Genomic DNA, 26,531 nt, shown 5'->3' on the forward strand with positions numbered 1-26,531 from the left:
TTTTGTATAATTGATATGTTGGTCATATTACAGTGATACTTTTTAGAGGTACTGGTATTTTTTACATATTACCCTAAGATGAAGGTTCTTGCGATATTGTCTCTACTTGTATGTTCATGTTATGCAACTACACCAACACCACTGGTCATATGGCATGGAATGGGTAAGCTTAAGCTATATTTGACTTCAACCTATAATAATATAGTGAACACCTGTGTTATAACAACTATCGTTTTTCGGCCATTATATTTTGCTATATATTATACATATATATATATATTGCTTGCGAAAATCAACTTACTTAAAACAGCTAGGAAAAATACATACTAATAATGTGGCCTAAATACAGAATAACAAAATGATATTGTACAATGTTAGGATATATTTCATTGCTGGATACTTCACAACTAACATGGCACAATCAATGTTTGCCATGATATTACTTGTGTCAACACTAAACTGCAATGTGGTGCATGAACTAACTTGGGTTGAAGGTTATAAATACACTAAACAAATAAACACAAATTGCCCTGTTTAACTTCATACAAGTAATTAATAAAGACTTCTTATTATAAAACATAAGGTAAACAGAGCGACCAAGAGTAAACACTTTGTTTGTTTTAAAACATGTGTTACAACTCCCATAGCACCTATGCTATTTCTATTCTAATGTTTATTAACATCGAACAGATGTTCACAAACCACATAAGGTTATCTGTAATATAAACACATTAACCGGGTGTTCTGTGCACCAAGTTACCTCTCCATTTAAAAAGCATCCATTACTCCACAAACAACAAGTAGAACAAATGTACATCCCATTTCATGGGGAAAAAATGCTGTATTATTTTGGAGTTTTTAGGTTATTATAAAAACATTACAAACTATAAACACTTTTCGAAAGTATAGGCTATGTATCAAATCACCCACATTACAACTCCTGTAACAGCTTAACATGTATCTTTAACAGTAATTAAGTTTGTAAGACCACAGTTTTGGGGATCATAAGTTAATTAGGGAAAGGAATTAATTAAAATTATTGCAATATAGATTCAAAGTATCCCACAACTACCAGAACACTGTTTCGGTAAACTTTATATAACTATCAACTTTTGAAACGGCATTTTGGCCTAGTAGGTCCCAGCTAAAACCTGGCCTTTCCACTGACAAATATTGCATATATGCATATACAACATGAGATATTATTAACAAATCCTAGGTGACAGCTGCTGCAACCCATTAAGCATGGGCTCCATCATCAGACTGGTGGAGGGCCAGATACCTGGCATATATACTTTATCATTGAAGATAGGGGACACCACTACACAGGACATTATGAATGGGTTTCTTAAACCAATTCCTGAACAAGTATGTGTCTTAAAATACATTTGTAACTATATGTAGTGAATGGTTACACAGCTAGTCTCGTAATTTAGAGGGTACGGGTTCAAGGCTCAATGCTGCTACTATTGTGGGCATGGGTGTCCTTGGTTCAAGACACTTAACGGCGATTGCCTTGACCCAGTGCTTACTAATCGGTTGTTTAAATTGTTAACCATACAGCATACAGAAAAACAATCACTCACAAAGTTACATGAGTCGTAACTTGTAAACACCAAGTTGATAAAACACAACACCCGTGTTATAATGACTGTCATTGCCCCTGCACGTGAGGATCAATAATTTACATACACGGGTGCACAAACCAACAAACTACGAACATCGTACGTACTATATATAATAACAATACTCAACCCTGTCAATATGTTATTAGATCACAATGGCATGCGAACAAATCAAAGCTGATCCAAACCTAGCTAACGGATTCAACGCAATGGGATTTTCACAAGGAGGACAATTCCTGTGAGTCGTACAGCATATATTAATAGAGGCTACAAACGTATCATATTCTGCTGCTCTTGCTACCAGGCACATATAACTTTAAACAACTTATTCTCATACAATAGCTGAATAGTTATGTTAATCCGATAATCTCCTCATGATAAATATTCTTACAGAATACCTATTATTGCCGAACTATTTTATCTCACTACTTCATTATAGCTAATTTCAAATAAACTCAGCCTTTCTGACAAATAAAAATTAAATTTCAATGGATGGACCAATATACCTTATTTCTCCTCCCATGGCGGGGCAACAGTCGGTATAACACGAGTGTTTTGTTTCATTACAGGCGTGCAGTAGCTCAACAATGCGATGGTATTAAGATGCATAACCTCATCTCTGTTGGTGGGCAACATCAGGGGGTTTTCGGGTTCCCTAAATGCCCCAACGATCTTACATTCTGTGATACATTGCGAGATATGCTCAACAAATATGCTTACAACCCAACCATACAAGACCAGTAGGTTACCGTTATGATCAATTATTTCAACGCTTTAAATTTACCTTTTTCTACCATTTATTGGTTTTATACTCTTTGTGTCCACTTACTAGTTACCACGTAATCACGTATGTAACTTTGTGAGTGAATATTTTTTGTATGGCTGACAATTTAGACAACTCATTAGTGATCACTGGGTTAAAGCAATTACTAGCAAGTGTCTTGCCTAAGGACACATATGCCCACAATGGTGGCAGCGACGAATGGTAAACCAATATTCTCCAGTTACAATGCAAAGGTTCCAACCACTGCAAACTAACAACACAAAAGACAAACTAGTTTTATCGCTGGTATCTTTTAAGCGACAACACTATAAGCGAACTTACCATATATCCCCCACATATTCCCCCATATAGTTTGGTACAAGCTGAATACTGGCACGACCCACAACACGAGGACGTTTACAAATCATCCAATATTTTCTTGCCTGATTTAAACAACGATGTGACAGTGAATGAAGTTTACAAACAACGACTGATGTCGCTCAACAAGTTTGTGATGGTGAAGTTTACTTCCGACACCATGGTGCAACCAATCGCAAGCGAAGTAGGTGGTTCATCGTATTTACCACAAAAAGTGGAGTAGCTAGGGATCAATTTTAACATGCTCTGAAATAAAGATGCAGTTGCAATATCTAGATTGACTTGAAGTAAATTGTTGTGTAGGTTGAGCTTTCAGCAAAGTGAATTTCAAAGACTGGAACTTGTTCACACTTTAAATGTGTCTCACTGAAGGCTTTACACAGAGACAATTAAATAAAGAATAGAACCTGTATTATTTAAGGTTAACGAACTGACTTACCGGGGGTCTAGATAGTAACGCCCTCAGTAATAATCCTACATCCCAGGTCTCAGGTGCCTCACTGAAGAACTTACCCTTCTAATTCTATAACTTTTCTATTAACAGTGGTTTGGGTTTTATGCTCCTGGTCAAGCTGAAACTGTTCAAAGTTTACAAGAATCAGATCTTTACAAAAATGTGAGTTGCTGAATAAAGTCATGACTGACATTTTAGTCCTAAACAACCATTACTAAACATTTTTCTCGACTGATATTTTATATTTGTCAAACACATTTTTATCATACATACATTTTATGTCTGCCACTGACATTTTTATATTGTCATATTTCCTGTCAACACTCTAACGCTATACCTTTGACAAACATATAGAAATACTGAATGCAACCCATATTAACCCAACCATCCTTATCTAAAGGACCAGTTAGGTTTGAAAGCAATGGACCAGAATGGGCAACTTGTGTTCCTTGCTACAGATGGTGACCACCTGCAGTTCACCAACGAATGGTTTATCACAAATATTATTCCGTACTTACAATAAGATGGTGGTTGTGGAGCTAATTATGGTGGAATCATAGGTTAAATGTATATTACTAATATCTACATCTTAACAAAGCTAAGGTTGTAAACATCTGCCACTAATAACATGTATTGTATTACAAGTGAATCCAAATACCAAAGCTTTTTTAGCATAAAATATTAGATTATGTTTTTAGCATAAAAAAAATTAAAAATTTTAATATGTGTGTTTTGCTCTTGTTATAAATGTGCCATACAAACTGAAAATAATGATTTAACTCGTATGTATTTTATGTTTCAATAGTTATGATAAATGTATTTACATAATGCATACGCAGCAAGTAATGTATGTATTATATTTACATGTGCTTGTAGCGCAGTGTAATGCGTCTTGTATGATGGAAAGTGATATACAAACAATACCAAATCGTAAATTTAACATATTATGGCATCCAACTAACCACTAACATAACCCTCCTGTTTTTGTTCAACTATATTTGTGTCGTAGTGTCAGAGAATTGTTACAACTACCCATAAAAATACAGATACATGTTTTCTCAAGGTCAAATTATTCATTGTAATGTTTCATGTTTGTTTACTTGTATGCAGTTTGTGGTGATTTAATTGCTTGTAATTCACTGTGAATAAAACGCTAGAAAACAAAAGTACTTTGGTAAACATTTCTACTTAGAATAATACTGAATACATTATGCATTTATAGGTAAAAGTAAGAATATGGAACTTTTAAAGTTTCAAAGTTAAATCCAAAGTATGTATAAAGATTAGTTGTTCATTTAAACCACTATTACAGCAAATGAGCAAAACTATTTAAAGTATGTTTTGGGCTTTTTAGTTTTTGGTTTTAAATAAAAACAATTTTTAATATACCAACGCCGTAATATTGAATTAAATAACACAATAAATTCAAAACTGCAACAATCCAACAACCCATTCCTCAAAGTTTCTACAAAACTTTGTCCAAATATAAAAAAGTTGTACAAAAACCAATCTACATAGCAGAATAAGCAGGTGGTTTGCATGGTTTTACATGAATATGTAATTAATTAAAAACACCCCGGACAGCAGAAGACACTAAGGGGTTACAAATAAATATCTTTAAAAAACCAAGACATTTGCAAAGGCAAGTAACCTAAAACGCCAAAGTAGTTAGTATTGTGTTATGTTAAAATTATAAATCATTTTTTCCCACAACTTTATGATGGGGCAATGAACCTCATTTTAAAAAAAAGTTCTTTGATTTAGGAGAGTTATTATTTCACGCTAAATTAGTATACGATAATCAAGGTTTAAAAAGGAGTGATTATCAAAGTTTGAAAATAAAAGAGCACTGTATTATATAACTATGCATATACCAACACAGCGCACAACGCTAAATCTCAACTTTAGTGCCCGACCAAAACACAGGCATCGTAACAAACAAAATATAAAACATGGTTTGAATACATCCGCATACAATCGCCACTGGATCAAAATATCTCTCATAGTAATATCGCCATACCCAGTTTGCAATGTAGAGTGCACGGTATAAACCTAAGTAAACAACATGCTCACTGTCAAGTTATAACATGGGTGTCTTCTTATACACCAGACACACATGGTGTATTCATACACCTCATGCTCACTGTCAAGTTATAACATGGGTGTCTTCTTATACACCAGACACACATGGTGTATTCATACACCTCATGTTCACTGTCAAGTTATAACATGGGTGACTTCTTATACACCAGACACACATGGTGTATTCATACACCTCATGCTCACTGTGGAGTTATAACATAGGTGTTGGTGTAAAAGCGATACTTACCCAATGGTAGCAAATAATGCACCGTGATGGTTTTAGCTTCACCAGTTTGATAAATCATGTATAGCTGGGGTAATATTGCAACACTCTCAAGGAAAATACTGAACGTCCACAAATCCTGTGGGGGGGATAAAATTAAATATTCATCCGCAGTTTATACGAACACACATTTTCAATTCGAGTTAAAACTGAATATTTTACGAAAGAAACTGCAAAACATGATTGAATCTCAAAATGTACAGTCGGGAGGGTTTTAACTAAATGGTAAAATGTACATATAGTTGTGAACATTGGTATATTCTTTTACCTAACTCTGGTCTCTTAAAACTCTTGCAATTTATTTCCTTTCCCAATCGCTCTGATGAACCAAATGTGTGGAACAATAAAGCTTTTTTATTCCATGGGTTATTTTCACAAAAAAGGGAGGTCTAGAGACCCCTTAAACCCCCTAAATACACCCCTATAATAACCTCTTGTATTGAAGTTCTTTCGGCACTAAAGATCACACCACAAGCAATCGAAGGGAGGACAACGATTAAAACTTGGAAAGTATCAATATTCTTGTCGTAAGTTTTCTTGTAAGTATGGTAGATCAAAACTAATGTGGAGAAAGTTAAAACAAGGAACACAGCCTGGAAATAGAAACATAGAAATACAAAATATTGTGTATATATATATACTTAAAATTGGTCTTTCAAATAAAATGAATAGGCTATTAATGTTGATGCAAAAACACAGATTTTCCAGCCCGTACAAACATGATGGCCATATATATATATATACATGTTACACTTGTCAGAAGACAATTCATTTCATCTGCCATTCAGAAAGATATTATCAGTCTATACCCTGAAACACAGAATACGATTCCACACAGAAACTTATGTGGAAGAAAGTTTGTTGTAGTTCATGGCCTTTATTGTTTGTCTATGATCTCATAGGCCTTATTGTGAAGTTTAAATCACAATTATTCCTGCAGTAAGCTAATGTGTTTATAAAATTTATTAAAAGGCTATAAAATTAATACAGTAAACTTAACACATAAATAGCTATATTTTGTATGAATACAGTATGTTAAATGTCCGACCTTGAATATAGTAAGATACCATGTTAATGAAGTAAACAGGTCCGTGTATCTCGTCACAAACACAACAAAATATAACGCCTGAGTTTTGCCGGAAACACCTTAAACATAAAAATAAAATAAACAATTATACAGACAGCATACACCACATTAATCAATGGTGTGTGGGCTATTGCAACCCCTTAACTTTACACCTTTTATTTTTATTTTTACCTTCACATGATTTTGTCCGAACTATATTCACCAACAAACCAATGATGGCGAGGACATGTGAATAATCCGCAATGATTCGGAATACGTTCATGGTAGAGGGTGTGTCAAAGTTGGGTGGGAGCCTGGGGTGTGTCAAAGTTGGGTAACAGCCTGTGGGTGGTGTTGAAGGCCTAAGGTGTTCAAGGGGGTATGTCAGAAATACTGTAAGCCTTATATTAAATTCTTAACTTATTCACCAACTTATTTACCAACCACATCTAAAAAACAGTAAAAAAACTTTAGAACAAACAACGAAAACCAAAGCGAAATGAACTCTTGAAATATATGATTGAATATATTTATTTGTGCAGCACATTTGTTAGTGGATATTAATTTATGGCAAGTTATTACTGTGTATAATGTTAAAGTTTCAACTTGATTTTTAATTTAATTTGAAATAAACAAAATAGTATAAAAAAGTTAACATCAACTTAAAGGAAATTAAAAGTTTCTGACAACAGTTTCTTCATTCTTGGTAGTAATATAAATTTAGGGAAGAATCAGCTTATGAAATAAGGCAGTGTTATTAATTATTATGATATAAAGAAATACATGTTCTAATGTAGATGATTATGAAAACCTAGTTTTTAAGTTTGTGATAACTGGCTGACTTCCTTCTGCATTATCTTCACTGCGTTTGAAAGCGCGAGGAAATATTTATTGAGGGTTGTGGGTTGGTTTGATTGAATGGATTGTGCGTGGGCGAGGAAGGGAAGTTTGCGTAAAGCCCTTCCACTCATACCAGCACACTCCTGTGAGATTTCCCACAACTTTTGGCTCGCTACTAAATCCTGTTCCTCCATATCATGTATACCGGACGGGGTGAAAGCGAGGATTTCTTGCGGCATTTTCATGACACGTGCGCGGCAAAGCTCAAGAATGCAAGTTCGTAGAATCGAATAAACCGCCTCTGCTGATGGGAAACCGATAAAGAACCTGATATCAGCTCGGTCAACAAATGCACAGTCAATCTTCCCAGTTACATTAGAAGTTGTGAGGATTAAAACATTGTTGTATCGTTTCAAGCGGTCGAGTTGAGTTAGAACAGCGTTGACAACTCGTATTGCATCTGAAGGTTCGGTTCCCGCGGATGCAGACGAGCGAGCTGCTGTTAAACTTTCCACCTCATCAATGAGGAGACAAACAAAGTGATGTGGATCGCTCGCTAATCCTTCAACTTTTTGAAACATCTTCATGACCAATTTCCCACTTTCCGAAAACCACTTGGAGAATAAGCTATGGCTGTTCACTTCAAGTAAAGATGATTCTTTGAACCTATCAGATAAACGAATTGCAAGTTTATGAGCAAGAGCTCGGCACAACGATGTCTTCCCAGTGCCTGGAGGTCCATGTAGAAGTACAACTCGATTCCATGTTATAAGTTTATCGTCTACGCCACAGTCAGCAAAGTATAAACCGCTCTGAGTGTAGTTCAACAATCCTTCTTTTATATTGGAGTCATAAATTAAAGATTCCCACAAATTCTCGAAACCTTTAGACGGAAGCATCCAGTGTGTGGCAGCAGAGAGCTCCTCCTCTTCATGCTGCACCATCTCATCTTCAGGAAAATCTTCATAAAGTCGATAAACGTAGAACTTCATTTTTATGTTCGACATATTCGTTATAACATCCGTATATTCATTCCCGGCAGAATCCAAGAATTTAAAATTATCAACGTGTTTTAGGAAATTTCCTTCTTTCTTGATGGCGGTACAAAAGTCTTCCAAACAATTTTCCGTAACTTTGTGGTCTAAGTTTTCAAAACATTGTTCCGTTGCTTGAATAATCTGCTCCGTGCTTGCCACGCTGGAGATCTTCTGTTGGACTTCAACGTAGATTTCAACTTTACGAGAGTCATTTAATGATCGAGACATTATAATGTTTAATCTATGTTCTTGACAAAATTAAATTACTTACAATTTAAAATACTTGAATACAACTTAGCATGTACACGCTACCTCTTACCAGTATATAGATAAGAAATACGATAACCCGGATATCATATATATACAGCGTCAAACAGCGAAAACAAATTTAACAAACAAAATAAACCAAACCACCAAATCTTCCAAGCAGTGTTACATTACGTGTTCGTGAGGTACATTTTATGGACTTTTACATCATATTACTACTGAACTATTTTGGTAAACTATAATCTATACATTAAAGTGTTAAAATAACTTAAATACCAATTTATTTACAAGCTTTTTTAAAGAGCATTAACAAAGTTACATTTTAAAGAAATTTAGAACATAATAAATGCGCAACACTGTAAGGGGATTACCCGGCTATAAAAGTGTAGCAACAAAATAAACGTGTTTATTGAAACAGTATATTAGGATAAGTTTTTGTTCTAGCTAACATAAAAGCATGTAACATATTTATTTGGCTATTTAAAGTATCAAAGCGTACGCATCCAATATTTAACTATGCTATACTGTTTGGGCTTGCAATAGTTTGTTTTTATGAAGCTGTGTTGCATCATACATTAATTATGATGTAGCCTATTCATTTTTTATAGTATGACAGTTATAAATCCAACTAATCTGTGTTACAGAATATTTTCTTCCGTCTGATGTTTATTAAGCAAGTGAATTAGCCTCTTATAATTTGAAAATAGTTTAAATAAGAAGACTACAACCATGGCTTCCAAACAAAAAACTCCTGCAAAGGTTAAAGAAGGTCAGTTCACTGTAGATTATCAACAAATAATTCAGCAACTCGACTGTTGACATGAGAGTGGCAACCATAGATAACCAAGTTTCCACCCAAGAGAATATAAATACCCAAACCAACCAACAGACAACAGTCATGTCTGCTTATCCACACACTGCAATAGCTTCAGCAACTTTACTGTGGACATGGGAGTGGCAACAATGGATCACTTAAGTTCCCACCCACGAGAATATAAGTAGCCAAACCAACCAAAAGTCACGTCTGCTTATCCACACACTGCAATAGCTGCAGCAGCTCGACTGTGGGCATGGGAGTGGCAATCATGAATAGGTCACTCAAGCTTTCATGCAAAATGCTTACAATTAGCTATAAAGCAAGTTACAATATTTTAACTTACTTTACCTCACAGTGGGTAGAAACAATAACACTTATTTTCCTCTTTAGAGCAATCCTCACTAACTCGTCCAGGAAGATTAAAGTCGTCATCCTCCTCCATGAAATCCGATCAATCTCCGAGTCGTCTCCCATCTTTAAGAGGACCCAGGGATCTTACTCTTGGAGGAATCAAAAAGGTTTTTATTTTGATTCTAAGGCACAGTCGTTTGCCTCCTGCCTCTAGCCCTAAGATTATGGGTTCGAGGCTCGATGCTGCTACCATTGCGGGGGTGTGGGTCTCAATTTCACAAACACTCCCACATTACAATATTAATAAACCAATGCTGCCTGGTATATTATACTTATTTGCTAAAACAGCTCTTGTAGCATTTATTTGCATGCTGATGCTAACAAATGCTGTTACAAAAATAAATGCTAAAAGACCCTTTTTTAAAATAAATATTATAATTATGTTTGTGAAATCTTTTCTAGAAAACATTCTCTCCGGTGATTCCAGTTCGAAAAGAAAGAATCAAAACAGAGTAAGTTCGGCAACAATGTAGAAGAATACTTACACTATTAAACATACGAAACCTCATTGAATATTGCGGTTAAATAAATATATTTTAGCACCGCAGAATAAATACATGACATGTCAGTCTAGGTACCAAACATTAGGCATTTGCATACAATTCACATGCAAGCACAATCATACACAACCAATTAACTTTTTATACACATAACTTGTTATTAAAAAAATAAACTTAAACAAGATACTCATATGATGTAGATGTTGAACTGAAATAAAATATGTAAACAGAGTAAAAGAAGAGAAGCCTTCAACAAAACAACCGCGTATAAAACGTGAACGATCTAATCCTTCAAGGGGGCGGGGCAGAGGGCGTGGCCGGGGTTTCAAACAAGAGGTTTGCTATCTTTGTAATATTTATTAAATTGATAACAACTAACCCCACAACTTCAGATAATCCAATCTCACTCAATATTCGAATCGGGGCCCACCGTCGAAAGGTCAGATAGAGGTCGTGGTACTTCGATGACATCATCATCGGTGACATCAGAGGCACAAATTCAGAAACCTACGATTAAAAAAGAAACGTAAGCTGTTGAATATATTATACTGATTGGAAGCTATTTTTCCTACCGAGGGTATTTTTTCAAATTTTTTGTTAGGTTTTAAATTTTTAGGTTGTTTCTACCATTTTTTGAGCATATTTAATTAAGTTGGTACGCAGCAAAATTAATTCCACCAATAACATGAATGCTTTTTAACATTATTTTCAAGCAGTGTTGATCTTTTACAAGAAAAAGCAGAGTCTGAAGAAACAATGAAAAAATTAGAAGCTGGAAACACTGCAGTGAGTTTATAATGTTTCTATGTTGGTGGCATTTACTTGGTATAATAACCAAAGGATATCTGGTTCAAGGCTTGATGCTGCTACCTTTCTGTCTCCTTAGGCAAGTTACTTAACACACTTTTCTTCAACCCAGTCGCCACTAATGAGTTGTCCAATTTTATTAAAACCTATTCTGCAATCTCTGGCCATAGTTAAACCTGTAATTTCAGATAATTGCGGGATTAGAAAACGATGAGAAACTGAAACCTGTTGTTCTTCCTGTGGCTTCTAATGATAAACCTGCGAAAATTAAAGGTAAGAAGGTTTAAAAAAATGACTTATTTGTAGTTAAAGTATAAAGGAGTTAAAACACCCATGTAATGAGTTGGATATATCATAGCATGATACACTTGTAGTTCCTAAATAAAGAAACAATTTACCTTTTGTTTTGGTTGTGCGCGTTAAAAGCACAATCACACTGATAGATATTTACTTTATATCCACACTAATTCATAAATTCAGTCAACTATTCCCAGAATCCCAGCCTTGCCCAACCAACCCACTACAATGTTCACGAGTGTTCAGGTAATCTTGATGATTGAAACTTGTTTAATATTTGTCTTTGCAAAGTATTGACAGTCCTTGTTTCTTGGGTTTCTGTTTCACATCACTTGCTCGCTTACGAGTTACCATGTATGTAACTTTGTGGGTGATTTTTCATTTTTAAATGCTTCTTAGTTCTTATGTAGCATATAAGGTATTCCTTTACAAATTATTTTGACTGTTTGATGCCCACTGTTTCACTAAATGCAATATACTTGATTTCAATCAAATTGATATTTCATGAACTTAAAATACGTTATATTTACATAAAGATGGGAAGGTAAAGAGAAATTGATTTTGCTTCAAATCCCCGACTCACTACCTGGCGTACCACCTAGTGGGGAAGATGAGGTTAAAGCGGAATCTACGACTAAGAAAGAAACGACACAAGTTAGTTTAATAATCTCTGGTTGTGGAATGCATTAATATGTTTAATCTTGTAATGCAGGGATAGTTAGACACACAATCATATGAAACAAATAAAACTTATTGATTGTAATGTTTACTGATTACTGCAGTGTAGAAATTACAGCACTGTCACTGCAGATTTGGTGCCATATATATTACTATACATTACTTGCAGAGTTATAAACATGCCCAAGCGAGTGTACCACAATGAACAACCCCTTCCATACAAAGCTCTGCCACCTATTTATAACCAGACCTTTTGTTAAAGGATTCCCATTGCTCTCTGGATCAATTATCAGAGGGAAGAATCGGAAAGATTCAAATCCTCAAGTCCGGAAGATGCAGGTTGGTGTTGGGAGGCGTTACCATGGAGATGAGAACAGGGACCCCATCAAGTTTTGCTGAGGTGGGTCTGGAGCGATTTTATTTTTGCAAAATCTATGGTGACAGTTTTAGTTAAAATATGGTTACATTCATAGCAGGGTGGTTGCTAATGTCCCTTTGTGCCCTTTTACACACATCTATACTGCTACCAATGTGGGCGTATGTATGTGTCCGTGAGCAAGAGAATCAACAGTGATTTCTCCAACCCAGTGGTCACTAATGGGCTGTTTATATTGTCAGCCATATAGACAGTGGCGCAGCCAGAAAAAAATTAGGGGGGCGTTTAATCAAAAAAATTAAAAAAAAAAGACCCCCTAAACCCCCCATGGCTGCGCCACTGCATACAGATAAACAATCACACACAAAGTTACATAACTTGTAAAAGCACGAGGTGTATGAAACAGAGGGTTGTGTGTGGATAAGAACACAATACCTCACACATGAGCAAGTTTTAATCTTTAAGTTAAAGTTAAGACATTGCACTCACACAGGAACTTGTCTCGATACGCTTACCACCGGAGGGCAGTCCCGATACATCAAAGGGTCACATGAGTATTTTAGGAAGCGTGAACGAGAAGATAGTTTGTGTGCCTGATATTGCATCCTTGCTGAAAGTAAAGTGATGCCCGACCGTAGACAAAATTCTTTGTTATTGTGTGTTTATTAAAATAAATTACATCATGTGCATCACTGGGAAATAAAATTACTGCATAGAAGTGAAGGGGGGTGCTGTGCGTAGCAACTTCATGGAATTCACCACCGCATTATGCAAAAGTTGAAGCACTATTTTGCTAGCAATTGTATCAGAATTATTTTAAAATGCCCAAAACTTTTTAGTATAATGTTAACCTTAAAAACCAGGCAAGTTTGCCGTTGTAGGTTCAGCTTCCATGACAATTATGTTGCTACTGTGATGCGAGGTGAATTACATGGATTACATAAACAATTTGGGTATAATCGTATATTAATCATGTTTCGCCGATGTGCCAGTGTCTGCCATGTTATTATGAACCTGATGATTGGGGTGATAATTTGTTTCTAGTTCAACATTTTAACCTATGTTTCATTGTAGTTAGGAAAGTCAGATTAACATTATGCCTGGCAGCAATAGCTTATACAATGTTTGTTATATTTAAAGGAGGCAAACTAAGTGAAACAGAGTTATGTTAAGCAAACAAATCATCCATCATCACATAAACACTGTTACAGAAGTATGAACATTCAGTTCTACATAGTGTGTTATCACATGTAAAACCACAATTAAACTAACTATTTTGTAAACTATACCTTCGTTGGAAATATTAAACAAATTTAACAAAGTTTAGCTCACTCCCAGTAGGAGCTAGTTTAGATTTATTAAACACAGTGGTAATTAAAAGACTTGCAGAACCTTAAAGTGTGAGTTAATGGTGCCTTCTTCTTCACCGAAATGCAAAGTCTCTTTTGCATTGAATTTATTTTCAAGCAAAAGTTGTAGAAACGTTGTTTCAGATTCTCCCTTCCAAGGTCGGTGTGGATCCCGGACTTGATACGGAGTTACATGAATGAAGATCTTCACTTGAACCATCGGGGAGGCTTTAAGATCACCTACAACATCCGGATCAGTGATCCAAACATCTTTCTCACCAGTGTGTCCTCCATCCAACCAATACATCGCTTGTACTCGTCCAATAAAGTCACGCATCATCGAACCCTCGTCATGTGACCGGGCTTCCAGGTTCGAAATCTCAAAGAGAAATTGATTCAAGACGACGCAGCCTTTACTGAACCCAGCGAGGACAATGGGGGTATTGTTACAACGCTCCACACCCGCTGTTAATGTCACTGCGTTCTTAAATAAAGCTTCAAGATGAAGGAAACCATCATATTCCCGCGTGTGGTCAGGTATTCCCATTATGGACTCAACTTTTAGAAAGTTTTTATAAACACATATTGTCTGGTAAGTTTTCTTTGATGGGACCACAAGCCAGATGTGTGCATGGGGATATTTCTTGGATAAAATTTTTAAAGTTTTTTCATAACTCCACTCAACAAACTCCATACATTGATAATGGCTTGCCATCTTAGCTGAGAAGTCTTGTAAGTCACCAGGAAAGAAGATAACATCTCCATAGAAACTATCTTTACCTGTGTAGCCATCACATAATGTTGGTTGTGTGTCACTATGTGGGTAATGATGAATGATGTTGTTCGTTCTACCAGATATTCCTTTGACGTTTTCAAGTGTTGATATCGACATTGTCATTTAAACTTGTTAGTGTTTCAGACCATCATTTCCAACTTATATAATGTCACAATTCATTGCTAAATTTTAGATAACTTAAAAAATAAAAAAATTGAAATCAATTATTGGCACAGAACACATTGATTAAAAACAAAAGAGCACAGCTCTCTAATGGTTGGGCACGTAAGTTATAATATGATGAAATGCAATTTTATATCAGACATGGGATATGAGTATTAAGATGGTAAAAAAATATCAGTTATGATTAAGAAAAAAACAACTGTTCAACGTTGAGATCTATAAGGCCACAAACGTGCCTAATTTTGTAAAGAGATAAAATCTGTATAATACGTACTCTAAATAAAATCATATCACAACCAACAGCACATACAGAGATTTTTCTTAAGTTTTGCTTGCGATCTAATCTTGAATAAGACTCATTACAGCTATCATGATTTTTCTTTCCTTTTATGATTCTTCATATGTTTACAGAGGTGTCTTTTCATGTGGGTTTACTTGTTTTAGTAATTGAATCAAAACCTACACAACACCAACATATGTGAGCCCACCCTCCCTTCACTGAAATGTGTGTGGAAAGTTGAGAAACAAACTTTATAACATTGGGTGAAGTAATCCTCCAACTTATCATACAACACATCAAACATCACCAATCTGTTGGGTAGCAGCGATCCACACTGTCGGGTTTCTTTGCTGAGTTTATACTCCTGTTCTAACCAACTTACAGGGTCAGAGAAGAATATGTCAGCTTCATCTAAATAATCTTTAGTGTCATCTAAGTTTGGTTCACATGTCAGAAACCTCATCGTGATGTTTTGGTGCAGTGAAGCGTAGTATGGAGTTGAATGGCACGGACATAGAAACATTATTTCAGTTTTTGTTGGGGATGTTGGCCTTGTTAAATCTTCACGAAGATATTTCATTACTTTGTTTGGTGCAGACTGATGGATAAGTCCTGTGTATATTGCCATTGGTATGTTAGTAAGTAACAACCAAAGAATCCCAATGTGTCGACATCTCCTTGGCAAGCTTAACAGCCCACATGTTGATAGAATGTGAAGAAATGGAAGAATACAAAGTAAAAATCGGAATTCTTTATGACCAGGTATGCTATAAACTAACACAGTGAATGTACAAATAAGTAATGATAACTTACATAAGTTGTAAACATGGTAGTCAGACCTTCTTTTGTTATAAATACCAATCATTATAAAAGGTAGGTGGGTTCCTACTACAGTAGGTATGCCTTGTGTGAGATACCAGTGGAAAGGGTGGCTTCCATAGAACGTGCTTTTGTTGTTGAAGATATTAAAGAGAAAGAAATTAAAATGCACGCTAAGTAACCTGCCATGGCATACCATGTCAATGAAAGTAGATAGCAAAAATACCAAGGTGGAAATTATTGTTGTTCTAAAGAGAATAAAGCTGAATTTTGCAATGTCTGGCTTTGCGAGACAGAAATAGTAAAAATAAACACAAAACAATGGAAGCCACACAGTAATGATGGTGGGTCGCAGCATAAAAGCAAACGCTGCAATAAAAACAAATTTCGAATAATTTGAACCAATTTTATACTGGTCACATCCAAGATAATACAATGCAAAGCAAACGAGGTTAATTTCGAATGTGTTGATGAGTGTCCTTGTTGCGCAATACCACCAGAACCAGGATGTTAATAAGCTAAACATTGCCCAACGTGCAAAATACCGACCACAAGTGTTGCTTAGAAATAAATAAAACTTCCACTCGGCGGCAGCAGAGAGTAGAGATTGCGCAACTCTGGGTATAATGATCAGTAAGGGGGCGTGGTCAAGCCCCACCCACTTTTGGATGTAAAACAAACAAGAGAACATCAATGGATGTAAATATGATCGAATGCCAACCTTCCATTCCCATGTTTGGTATCCAAACCCAAAAGCATGCCTGTGCGCTATTTCAACAGACTGCCAATATTCATCAGGAACAAACCAACTTTGAACAAACATGACGTTTACCAAACGCCAAGTAACCAAGAAGATATGCAAATAGGGCTCGTCCCATGTTTTATCGTTTGATCCACTTTCTGTAGGTTTATTCTTATTTTTTGGTCCAGTTTCTGCAGGTTTATTTTTTGCTCCACTTTCTGTAGGCTTATTCTTATCTTTTGTTCCACTTTTTATTCTAGCCATGTTTTAAGTAACCCTACCCTGTGTATATATATATTGCATTAAAGGTAAAACTATTAGAAATACAAATTTCTTTCTTGCGAAAAAGGGAAAAATATTATCGTTAGAAAAGTTCCGAAAACAATAAAACAATTTTACACTTTTTAAACTGAAAGTTATTTTAATTAAAGTAGTATACATGTTATTGTATAGTAGGGTGGGGGAAGATGGGAAACCTTTAGGACATTATATCCAAGTTGTTTTAAACAATCTTGTTTTAAACAATTAACAATGGTCTATGGAAGCTGTGAGGATATAGTTTTATCATTCTTTGAATGTTTTGGTTTACTACCAAATGGGGCAAGAAAATAGAACTAAAAGGTGTTCCATCTTCCCCCACCCCACTATATAATATATATATAGCATTATTTTAACAGTGCAAAAACAAAAGGCTACTATACTCATAGTAGTTATGATGTCATAGTTACCAAATCAAGGTATTTGTTACATTCAGGTCTGGAATATACTGGTAACAATAAAATATGAAGACAAAAATAACAGTAACACTATTATAAAAGTCAACTACTGATGTAGTGGTGTATTATACTGCAGTATTATATCAGCTGTGTTATTATTACTTTCAAACATTCATTATATATTTTAAACAATAAAATATATTTGTTGTATTATTTACTTTACTTCCCAACTAATCTCTTGCAAAAGAAAAAACAAATTTGTACCAACGGGCTCAAAATAAAATCTTGCGATGAAAAGTTCTGTTCACTACATATTAAATGAAAACCTTTACTTTGTAAACAACTAAGCTTATAAACATTGCCATTTGCCCAGCTTCTTAGGGTGGCTTTTAACACAAAATGTCAACAAAAGCAAGTTAGAAGTTAAAAAAAAAGATGGGAAAAATGCTTCATAACCTGTTTCTATATTGTATTATTTTTATATTTATTTGTATTATTTTTAACAATATTCAGTTAGAAGAAAAGTGGCTTAAACTAAGCATTTGTTTTCTAAAACAGCTATTCTGGCATTTATTTGCAAACTAATGTTTCAACATCGCAAACAAGTCCTCTTCGTCAGGAAGAACGACACGGACAGCTGTTAAGCCTGGAAGAGCTGATTTAGAAAACAAGTGTAATAACAACCTACTAGCAACAGCCTATATTATTTAAACTTAGAAAAATATCAATTATCTTGAGGGTTTAAAATAAGTATTAGTTCGGATATATGAAGACAAAAATATACAAATACAGCAAAATATGAAACACACTCGCCAGATATTGTTGTACTCTCTTACAGTGAATAAAAAGATTGGTTTGTTTAGTTGTGAATGTATTTTAGGGTCATCAGATATGTAGGCAAATGCACCTTGGCACCAGGCAAGGGAAAATGTCCATTCTGTTGAAGAGGTGTATAATATAACATCCATGTTTTGTTTCTCTTTATAACTTTGTATCTCTTCCCCACTGACAGTGTTGTATTCCAATATGAGCCCTGACATTGTGTATTTTGAAAAATGATTTACTTTAGCGCCATATACAAGATTAAAACCCGGTGCTTTTGAAGTAACATAGTCAGCATATGGGCCCAACACCCAGAACACTTGTGACTGTTTTATCCCTGATGATAATACCGCATCTATAATCACATGGATGTAATTATATGCATGTGGGTGGCCCATCGGTGGCATTCTTAGATCAAATATCATATACTTCCCATGTTCTGCAGCTAAAACAGCTAACTGGTTGAGAGACATCAGTTTCTGCTGTTTAATCCTTTGCCTAATTTCCTCAGGGTAATTGCTCGGGAAAATATGATAAGGATGATCTCTTATAAACCAAGTGCCAACGTCAAGTTTCTGCAACTCTCCCCATGTAAACATCTCAGCACGCTCATGCTTACGATCAGGGAAAACGTCTTCTACGTTTGATGTTCGTTTTAAAGTCCGATCGTGTATAAGAAATGGAACGCCGTCGTAGGAAACTGCGACGTCGGTTTCGAAACCGTCAACATATTCAAGTGAAAGTTGAAATGATAGTTCAGTGTTCTCAGGTGCAATCATTGGAAAACCTTTGTGTCCAAATATTAAAGGCTTTGTCCTATTTACAGCAACATCAGACACACATGGGGATCGAGGGTGAATGAAAAATGTTAACATCGTAAAGAAAAGTATCGAAAAAAAAGGGATTGTGAAATTTCTTTTAAAGACTGATGATTTTTTATTGCAGCAAAGTAACAGAGTGCTAAACAACATTAGGGAGAGATGGATGCATGGGGAAAAGAATTGGAAGAATAGTTTTACAGTTTGTAGTTCTGGGCTCCATATAAGAATAATAGCGGCAAAGCCTGGTGTGGCAATAAGTGCACTGAGATTGAAAAGGACGTTTTGAAACCGAGTTGTTTTAACATTACAAACTTGGCTGTATGAGTAGGCATATAAAAGGTAGATGAAAACACTGGATATCAGATAGTGGATAATACGTGACCAGCACATCCAAATGTGCACGTAGTCGAACAAAGAATTATCAAACACGACATAATCGTTACTGACGCTGTACCATCCAAGCGAACATACAAATAATATAAATAAAGTAACTTGCTGTGTCATACTTTGCCATGTCATGTTTATTAATCAGCATTTCTATCAGTTTACCATCTTTATGCTTTTACCTAAAACCTAAAAACGAATAGAAAGGTTGGGTGAAAAATTTAGAAATTTTTTTAATAAAAAAAGCTAAATACGAAAATGTTGAAAATGATTTTTACCTAGATACACCTAACACAAATACATTGTGTAACCCCCTTTAAAGATATCGTAGTAGTTACGTTTTTCTAATAAAGCGATTGTGAATGCTTTACATTTTGCACCAATAAATCATGTGAAAAAGTAGAATTTTTATTTAATTTCCTTTTTAATGTAAGCACACCACACTCCTGTCTCTTTTCTTAACTTGGTAAAGTAATATTGGCTCTAAACAAGACAAATGTGTGATTAAACTTTGTATGAAATCAAAGAAATCAAAAAACCATCCAGTATACATATTACTAAAACAATATCGAAACATTGAAGAAACTGGACCATGATAAATTGATAATTATTAATTGACTTAGTGATTATGTGGTTCAAACTTAGGGGGATTGAAAAACAAACAAAGCATGGCAGTGATATGTTACAGCACAGTCATATAAAGTGCAGCTAACAAAACTAGTAGACTTTCAAGTCCGGAGAATTACCCAATGAACAAACATTGACATTCAAGCTGTCTCATTATTTTGAGAATCTTTGTTGGAAATTAACATTGAAATAACAAACACGATGGCGGAACATACCCCAACAAACGCAGTGAAAATAATATTTACATTTTACAAACATTTTTAAAATACAGACTTGTACGAAGTTATCCTCCTATTTTTAACCAATCAAATTGCTGTTAGCTTTGGTGACAACTTAGTTTTAAAAGACACACAAGCAAGTTTTATACCAATCAAGTGGCATTACACCCTTACTGAAGCCTAACACAGCGATTGCATTGGTTATAATAGACTGGGATGGTTGAATACTTGTCTGTATTTTAGACATTGGGGTACAACAACACTTCCTCTTTGTATACGTTGCGTTTGAATGTCATGGGAAAATGAAACAAAACTTTAAATCATATACTGGCAGTAAGTTATTAAATTGTTTAGCCTAGCAAGATGTGTGCGGCAGATTAAACTTGTTCATATGTCGTCCACCCACTAAGTGGTTATGGCACAGCAAGTAACAAAGTAATTGGACAATGATCACTCCCCATAGCTGATGTTTCAATAATGTTGTCGCATACATTATCCTTCCATTTGTTGGACAAGATAAAATAATCCAATCTCCAACCAACATTCTTAGCTCTGCAGTTTCCCATGTATGTCCAGAAAGTATATTGTCCTGTAAGATCAGGATAAAGATCACGATATGTATCAGTAAAACCACTCTGCAGTAACTCAGTCATTCCATCCCTTTCTTCTTGTGAGAAACCAGCATTTTTCTTGTTTCCTTTCGGATTTGCCAGATCTATTTCATGATGCGAAACATTCATATCCCCACACAACACAACTGGCTTCTTCTCATCCAGGGATTTGATATAAGCGAGAAAATCTGAGTTCCATTTCAATCTATATTCCAATCTCTTAAGCCCACGTTGAGCATTGGGCACGTAAGTGGATACGAGGTAAAACTTGTCATATTCAGCAGTGATGGTTCGACCTTCTTGATCATGTTCTTCAACTCCAATGCCAAATTTGACTTCTAATGGTTTAACCTTGGAGAACAAACCCACACCACTAAACCCCTTGGTTGACTTTGCTACATTCCATGACATATGATATTCCTTCAAATCTTTTAACTCCTGTGGGATATCTTTCTCGGAGCACTTAGTTTCTTGCAGAGTGAATATATCAGGGCTTTCTCCCTTCACCCACTTTACCCCATCTTTTTTCACCCATGCTCGAACCCCAGCTACATTCCACGAACTTATCTTTAGATTAAATTGACGGCCATCTTTTGTTTCCAGCTTTTTTTCTACAACTTTATTCTCTTCTTCTCTTTTTTCTGTGGCCTTTTCTCCATTTCCATTCTCTTCTTTTGCCTTTTTCTTTTCTACCACATTTTCAGCCTCAGCCATCTCTCTTTTCAAAGAAGCTCTTGTAGGGGCCATAACACAGAATCTTTTAATCACAAAATTGAAATGAAAACTTTTTATTTTAACTTGAAAAACTTTTATCATAACCTGAAAATACAACAACTAAAAATGTATCACGTAGTTAATATTGAAACACACATACACACATTCAGGGCTTTCACTAAACTTCATGCACTGAATATGAAAAGTAATTATTTATAACAATTTTGCGTATATAAGCATTAATTGGTTCAAAATCATGCATGCAACACACAGTATAATAATACATGGTATACAAGTAAAGTGGAAAGAAGCATAACTTACTTACTAAATTTTGTTTAATAACTTGAACTACCATTTTATAATATTAGTGTTTCTGTGCAAAGCCAGAATATTAATTAATAGTAATTATATACGCAAATGTAAACAACCTCAAGGTACAAATGTATCAACAAACCAAAGCTGAAACTTTTTATTTCCTACTATTCCAGTCTGCAGAGTATGGCAGTTCCTGACGAGATCTCGCGCATGCAAGATGGTTATTTTTCGCGTGCGCGCGTGCTATCATTTAAAATCTGCGTGCAAAGCATGTACATTTTCAAGCCACGTTAGGAAATCTTACTTAATTTAACACGTTTTTTTTTGTTTAATTAATTGGCGTGTGTGGGACAGTAATGTTGTGCATCACCAAAAGTCTGTAAAAAATATCGCACGTGCACCTGCCATACTCTGCAGTCTGGCTTCTATTGATCACTTAAATTAAGCTTCCAGGTTAATATTATCCCCAAACTTTGCGTAAAGTTGAACTTTCAATTCCTTCATCATGCTTTCAATCTCGCCCGCCTCCTCTTTTAACTGTTTCATCCTCTGCTCATATTTATCTTTTTCTTTCTCTAAAAGTCCTTGCGTCTCCTCCAAGTTATGCTGGATGAAGACTTCTCCAAGTTGGTACGGAATTGCCTCTGAGTCCTCGTCCTCCAGAAGTAGAAGATCATCTCCCGCATCCTCGATGTTCTGAAGAGCTTTTTTGATCTCTTCAAGCTCCGTTTCAATCTCGTTTAGATTCCCGTTCTTCTTCGCGAACAAATTAATCTTCTTTTGATCTTCCAAAGTGACTTGGACTTCTTCTTTATCGGATGACATTGTTATTAATACTAATAGTCTAGCAACAATAACAATGAGAACTGTAGAATAATTTCCGGTTAGAATAAAAATGTAACTTTTCCATGAAACGTCAAGTTTAAAAAAATGAAAAACTAAGAAAGCAATTTATGAGAGGTTAGCTCATGACGCAGAAGTGCTCTTTCTACAAACAACAAAACAGCTAATTGCATTACCAATAAAGTTAGGTGACGGTAAAAAGTCTCCTCCCCCACCTTATTTGCTAACCACTAACCCCTAAACCATATAACCATTAACCACTAACCCCTATAACACAAACCGCCTAACCCCCTAACCTAGACCTAACCTCCAACCTCTAACACTTTCCACCAGCCTATTCTGCTATGTACCGGAGGATTCTTCACTGGTGCCCAAAGTATCAATATATATTTGGCTGATGCAATACACCGCATGCTCGTTGTCGAGTTATAAAACGCACTTTACCTCAGCAAAACGTTACTGTAAAAAAAACAAACACAAGTCTCCTATCTCGGCCGTTTTTAGACGCAACAGCGACCTTATGTGATACCACAAAACTATGACGACATTAACTTTTATATCTTGTTTAAGTAGAACGTGGACTTAATATCTGACAAACTTCAATCGTTTGTTGGCAAGCCATGCAAGTTTTAACGAACCGCGAAAACATTGAATTTACTTAACCTACCGCACATCTGTTTTAAGCACAACCGTTACAACATAGATGTCAAAATATAAAAAAAAACACCTCACGCTTATCATGTAGATACTACTTAGGTATCTATAATACTACACATCAGAATGCTACACATATGCAGTGTCTTTAAGCTCTTTGTCGAGGTATAGCATGGTTTTATTTTTAACACATGGTGTATTCATACACATCATGCTCACTGTCCAGTTATAACATGGGTGTCTTCTTATACATCAGACACACATAGTGTATTCATACACTTTATGCTCACTGTCCATTTATAACACAGGTGTCTTCTTATACACCAGACACACATGGTGTATTCATACACCCAATGCTCACTGTCGAGTTATAACATGGTTGTCTTCTTATACACCAGACACACATGGTGTATTCATACACCCTATGCTCACTGTCGAGTTATAACATGGGTGTCTTCTTATACACCAGACACACATGGTGTATTCATACACCTCATGCTTACTGTCCAATTATAACACAGGTGTCTTCTTATACACCAGACATACATGGTGTATTCATACACCTCATGCTCACTGTCAAGTTATAACATGTTTTTTTTGCAGTTGTACACCAAAATGACGTGGCCAATCTTCACAAAAGTGTCAATTTGCATTCGCTTCACATTTGTTATTGTGGTAATTCCTTCAGGAAGATGATACGGTAATATTGTTATTTTAAGACACACATCAACAAAAGCTATAACAAATGACACACATCCACCATATGTACCATATTGCACTATATTTAATCAAAAATACACAAAGATAAAATGCACATTGTATGAACAAACATTATAGATGTGAATCATTGTGACATCATAAAGAAGAACAAATAAGAGCAATCATAGGTCCTGGGCACTTTAAAACAACTATGGTTTATCATAAAGTTTGTGAATCAAAAATTTGGTTTAAATGACAACATAGTTAGACATCCAATGTAATATAAAGCTTTAAATTAAGGCAGAGTAAAAATGCATAGAATGGACCTGAACTACTGCCAATGTTATGAACAGAAGTTGTTTATGTAAATAAAACCAGCTGTATTTTGGGCAAAATCATCTTCTTAAAGCAGTTGCCTAACATATATTAATTTTTGTTAACATGTTTTTAAAGTATCTTATATCGCAACAATGCAAATGTTTCCCTGGCCTTCTGTTCAGTAAGCACTGCCCAAGACAACAGGAATGGCTTGCATGCACAAATGAAATTATTCAGCAGGATTGGGGGACCAGGGGCATTTGAAGAATAAAAAAAGAAAATGTGTTTGCATTAAACTGGTTCAAATTAAGATCATGAGCAAGCTTCAAACACAACATGAAATAAATCTAATAAATGAAAATAATAATAAAGTGAAGACGACCACAGCACCAGATAGTGGACAAGGTGTGATATAAGATTTCTATGGTAACTTATATATTCAAACAGTTTTAAAATAATTAATTTTTTTTCTATTTGATGAAAAAAGTCTGGTTAGGGTAATTTAAGATGTTTATGAAAAGATCCAACAAGATAGAGATTAAAGTTAAGTGCTTTTTGCGATTGTTTGAAGATAATTAGATTGTTCCGGTGGCAAACAGGACAATGAGGGTAATTATGATTAAAACAATCACTATTATTATTATCAACATCTTCTTGTTTTGCCAAAAATATTTTCGTTGGATCCGTTTTGCTGTCACCTTGAATGTTGCTGCCTGTGGAAACATATTACGCAATGATACAGGTGTTCGCACCAGACATACAATCATATTAGCATATAGACACAACAGGTGTAAACGCTTAACTGCAGAAATTGATGAAATTAAGATACACAAAACAATTATATAGGCATATTGACAGAAACACACATAAGCACTTAAACATTGATGCAGAACACAAATCGCAATAGCACACAACAAATTCAAACTACATTTTAAAATAGCATAGACTACCACAACATTTTGTTTGTGGAAAATTAACCAAACATTAGAGTGGTTTAAGGGTATGTTAATCCAACACCCAGGGTGTGTTATTATCTAGACTCCATGAAGGCAGTTGACAGTCACTCAAAAATAAATATTATTTACTGTACGAATAAAGTCCTACAGCTTGGGATGCTATGGGACCTTCACGTTCGTCGTGTTTTCACGTTCGTCGAACCTTCACGTTCGTTGTGTTTTAGCCTCTATGTGCGCCTTGGTTAAGTATACACTGACATTTTTTTGCCCTCCTTAACAGGAAAAACGAGCCCACCACCCATAAAAACTCACCCCCGCTTGCAGATCTTCCGTCTTATCAACGAGGTCATCAAGTTTGTCGCCACGTTCGATAACTTTCTCGATGTTTTGTCTCATGATGCCCGTAACCTCACCTACCTAAGTGGGAGAATCCAAATGTTTAAAACAAATAAACTGTGATTGTTGTTTTTTAAAACTCTGTAATTAAACTCTGCGTAAATAAAGAATCAAACAAATGCTTCCCAAACGTGTATATATGCGCAACTTTTTGGAATTTACTTTTTACATCTGCAAACTAAAATTCTAAAAGGAATAAAGTAAACTTCTTGCACCATGGACACAAAAAATATAAAACTGGGACCGACAGCCAAGAAATACAAAATATATTTGTAACGTTTTGGTAACCAAAGTTGGCTCTATTGAGAAAACATGATGCTTCATCCAAATGTATATTATGCTTCTTCTGTGATCCTATGCACCAATTTAACTACCAATTAAATTCGTATTATGTATAGTATAGGCGGGCATAATATATCACATTACCTGATTCTGCATGGTTGACAACTGATCACCTTTCCCTTTGTTGAAATCATCCTTTAAATAAATAGCCGGGCAAATATTTAAGTTCTTTCTTACAATTTTCTTTGGTTATACCAGTATTTATAAATACATGAACAATGAACTATAAAACCTATTGTATTTGCTTTTATTGAAGCATTACATAA

At 35.3% G+C, this 26,531-nt stretch overlaps 10 protein-coding genes across 11 annotated transcripts in view; 2 read left to right on the top strand and 8 right to left on the bottom strand.

Moving 5' to 3' along the window:
- Nucleotides 1-12: 12 nt before the first annotated feature.
- On the top strand, nt 13-4,380 carry LOC100177362 (palmitoyl-protein thioesterase 1). The gene is made up of 7 exons (XM_002125644.4): nt 13-163; nt 1,220-1,368; nt 1,775-1,863; nt 2,195-2,365; nt 2,761-2,950; nt 3,311-3,382; nt 3,621-4,380. Exons 1-7 carry the CDS (start codon nt 79-81, stop codon nt 3,741-3,743), a joined length of 879 nt encoding a protein of 292 aa, XP_002125680.1. The 5' UTR covers nt 13-78; the 3' UTR covers nt 3,744-4,380.
- On the bottom strand, nt 4,300-7,250 carry LOC100175022 (ER lumen protein-retaining receptor 3). 2 transcript variants are annotated; one of them, XM_026839022.1, is made up of 5 exons: nt 6,844-7,096; nt 6,634-6,731; nt 6,017-6,178; nt 5,550-5,664; nt 4,300-4,373 (listed from the first exon to the last, which is right to left on the bottom strand). In XM_026839022.1, exons 1-5 carry the CDS (start codon nt 6,932-6,934, stop codon nt 4,357-4,359), a joined length of 483 nt encoding a protein of 160 aa, XP_026694823.1. In that variant the 5' UTR covers nt 6,935-7,096; the 3' UTR covers nt 4,300-4,356. The 2 variants fall into 2 exon arrangements, with proteins under 2 accessions (XP_026694823.1, XP_026694822.1); XM_026839021.1 differs by lacking the exon at nt 4,300-4,373 and adding an exon at nt 4,582-5,272 and having other exon boundaries at nt 6,844-7,250.
- LOC100179704 (pachytene checkpoint protein 2 homolog) lies at nt 7,102-9,058 on the bottom strand. Its single transcript, XM_002125406.4, has one exon. It carries the CDS (start codon nt 8,754-8,756, stop codon nt 7,470-7,472), a length of 1,287 nt encoding a protein of 428 aa, XP_002125442.1. The 5' UTR covers nt 8,757-9,058; the 3' UTR covers nt 7,102-7,469.
- A 379-nt stretch (nt 9,059-9,437) lies between these two features.
- On the top strand, nt 9,438-13,404 carry LOC100184400 (DNA-directed RNA polymerase III subunit RPC4). The gene is made up of 11 exons (XM_002124752.5): nt 9,438-9,564; nt 10,003-10,130; nt 10,426-10,475; nt 10,754-10,859; nt 10,916-11,049; nt 11,240-11,309; nt 11,519-11,603; nt 11,825-11,873; nt 12,164-12,281; nt 12,568-12,705; nt 13,175-13,404. Exons 1-11 carry the CDS (start codon nt 9,525-9,527, stop codon nt 13,304-13,306), a joined length of 1,050 nt encoding a protein of 349 aa, XP_002124788.2. The 5' UTR covers nt 9,438-9,524; the 3' UTR covers nt 13,307-13,404.
- Nucleotides 13,405-14,003: 599 nt separating this feature from the next.
- LOC101242577 (UPF0565 protein C2orf69 homolog) lies at nt 14,004-14,999 on the bottom strand. Its single transcript, XM_009863446.3, has one exon. The coding sequence runs from the start codon at nt 14,926-14,928 to the stop codon at nt 14,056-14,058; it is 873 nt and encodes a 290-aa protein (XP_009861748.1). The 5' UTR covers nt 14,929-14,999; the 3' UTR covers nt 14,004-14,055.
- Nucleotides 15,000-15,002: 3 nt separating this feature from the next.
- LOC100182031 (GPI mannosyltransferase 3) lies at nt 15,003-17,107 on the bottom strand. The gene has a single exon (XM_009863445.3). The coding sequence runs from the start codon at nt 17,091-17,093 to the stop codon at nt 15,441-15,443; it is 1,653 nt and encodes a 550-aa protein (XP_009861747.1). The 5' UTR covers nt 17,094-17,107; the 3' UTR covers nt 15,003-15,440.
- Nucleotides 17,108-17,489: 382 nt separating this feature from the next.
- LOC101242808 (glycerophosphodiester phosphodiesterase domain-containing protein 5-like) lies at nt 17,490-19,754 on the bottom strand. Its single transcript, XM_009863451.3, has one exon. It carries the CDS (start codon nt 19,705-19,707, stop codon nt 18,274-18,276), a length of 1,434 nt encoding a protein of 477 aa, XP_009861753.2. The 5' UTR covers nt 19,708-19,754; the 3' UTR covers nt 17,490-18,273.
- Nucleotides 19,755-19,761: 7 nt separating this feature from the next.
- Nucleotides 19,762-21,874, bottom strand: LOC100176572 (DNA-(apurinic or apyrimidinic site) lyase-like). Its single transcript, XM_002123947.5, has one exon. The coding sequence runs from the start codon at nt 21,842-21,844 to the stop codon at nt 20,831-20,833; it is 1,014 nt and encodes a 337-aa protein (XP_002123983.3). The 5' UTR covers nt 21,845-21,874; the 3' UTR covers nt 19,762-20,830.
- LOC100183648 (prefoldin subunit 4) lies at nt 21,848-22,924 on the bottom strand. Its single transcript, XM_026839023.1, has one exon. It carries the CDS (start codon nt 22,880-22,882, stop codon nt 22,499-22,501), a length of 384 nt encoding a protein of 127 aa, XP_026694824.1. The 5' UTR covers nt 22,883-22,924; the 3' UTR covers nt 21,848-22,498.
- A 1,389-nt stretch (nt 22,925-24,313) lies between these two features.
- LOC100184776 (vesicle-associated membrane protein 711-like) overlaps nt 24,314-26,531 on the bottom strand; it is a 4,414-nt gene continuing 2,196 nt past the window's right edge. Inside the window, exons 5-6 of the mRNA XM_026839020.1 lie at nt 25,840-25,944; nt 24,314-25,284 (exon numbers count right to left, since the gene is read on the bottom strand). Of these exons, the coding sequence (XP_026694821.1) occupies nt 25,147-25,284; nt 25,840-25,944 (243 nt within the window). The 3' untranslated portion in view covers nt 24,314-25,146. The remainder of the gene's footprint in view (nt 25,285-25,839; nt 25,945-26,531) is intronic.

The sequence above is a fragment of the Ciona intestinalis genome, unplaced genomic scaffold (assembly GCF_000224145.3).
Source record: "Ciona intestinalis unplaced genomic scaffold, KH HT000141.2, whole genome shotgun sequence".
NCBI lineage: Eukaryota > Metazoa > Chordata > Ascidiacea > Phlebobranchia > Cionidae > Ciona > Ciona intestinalis.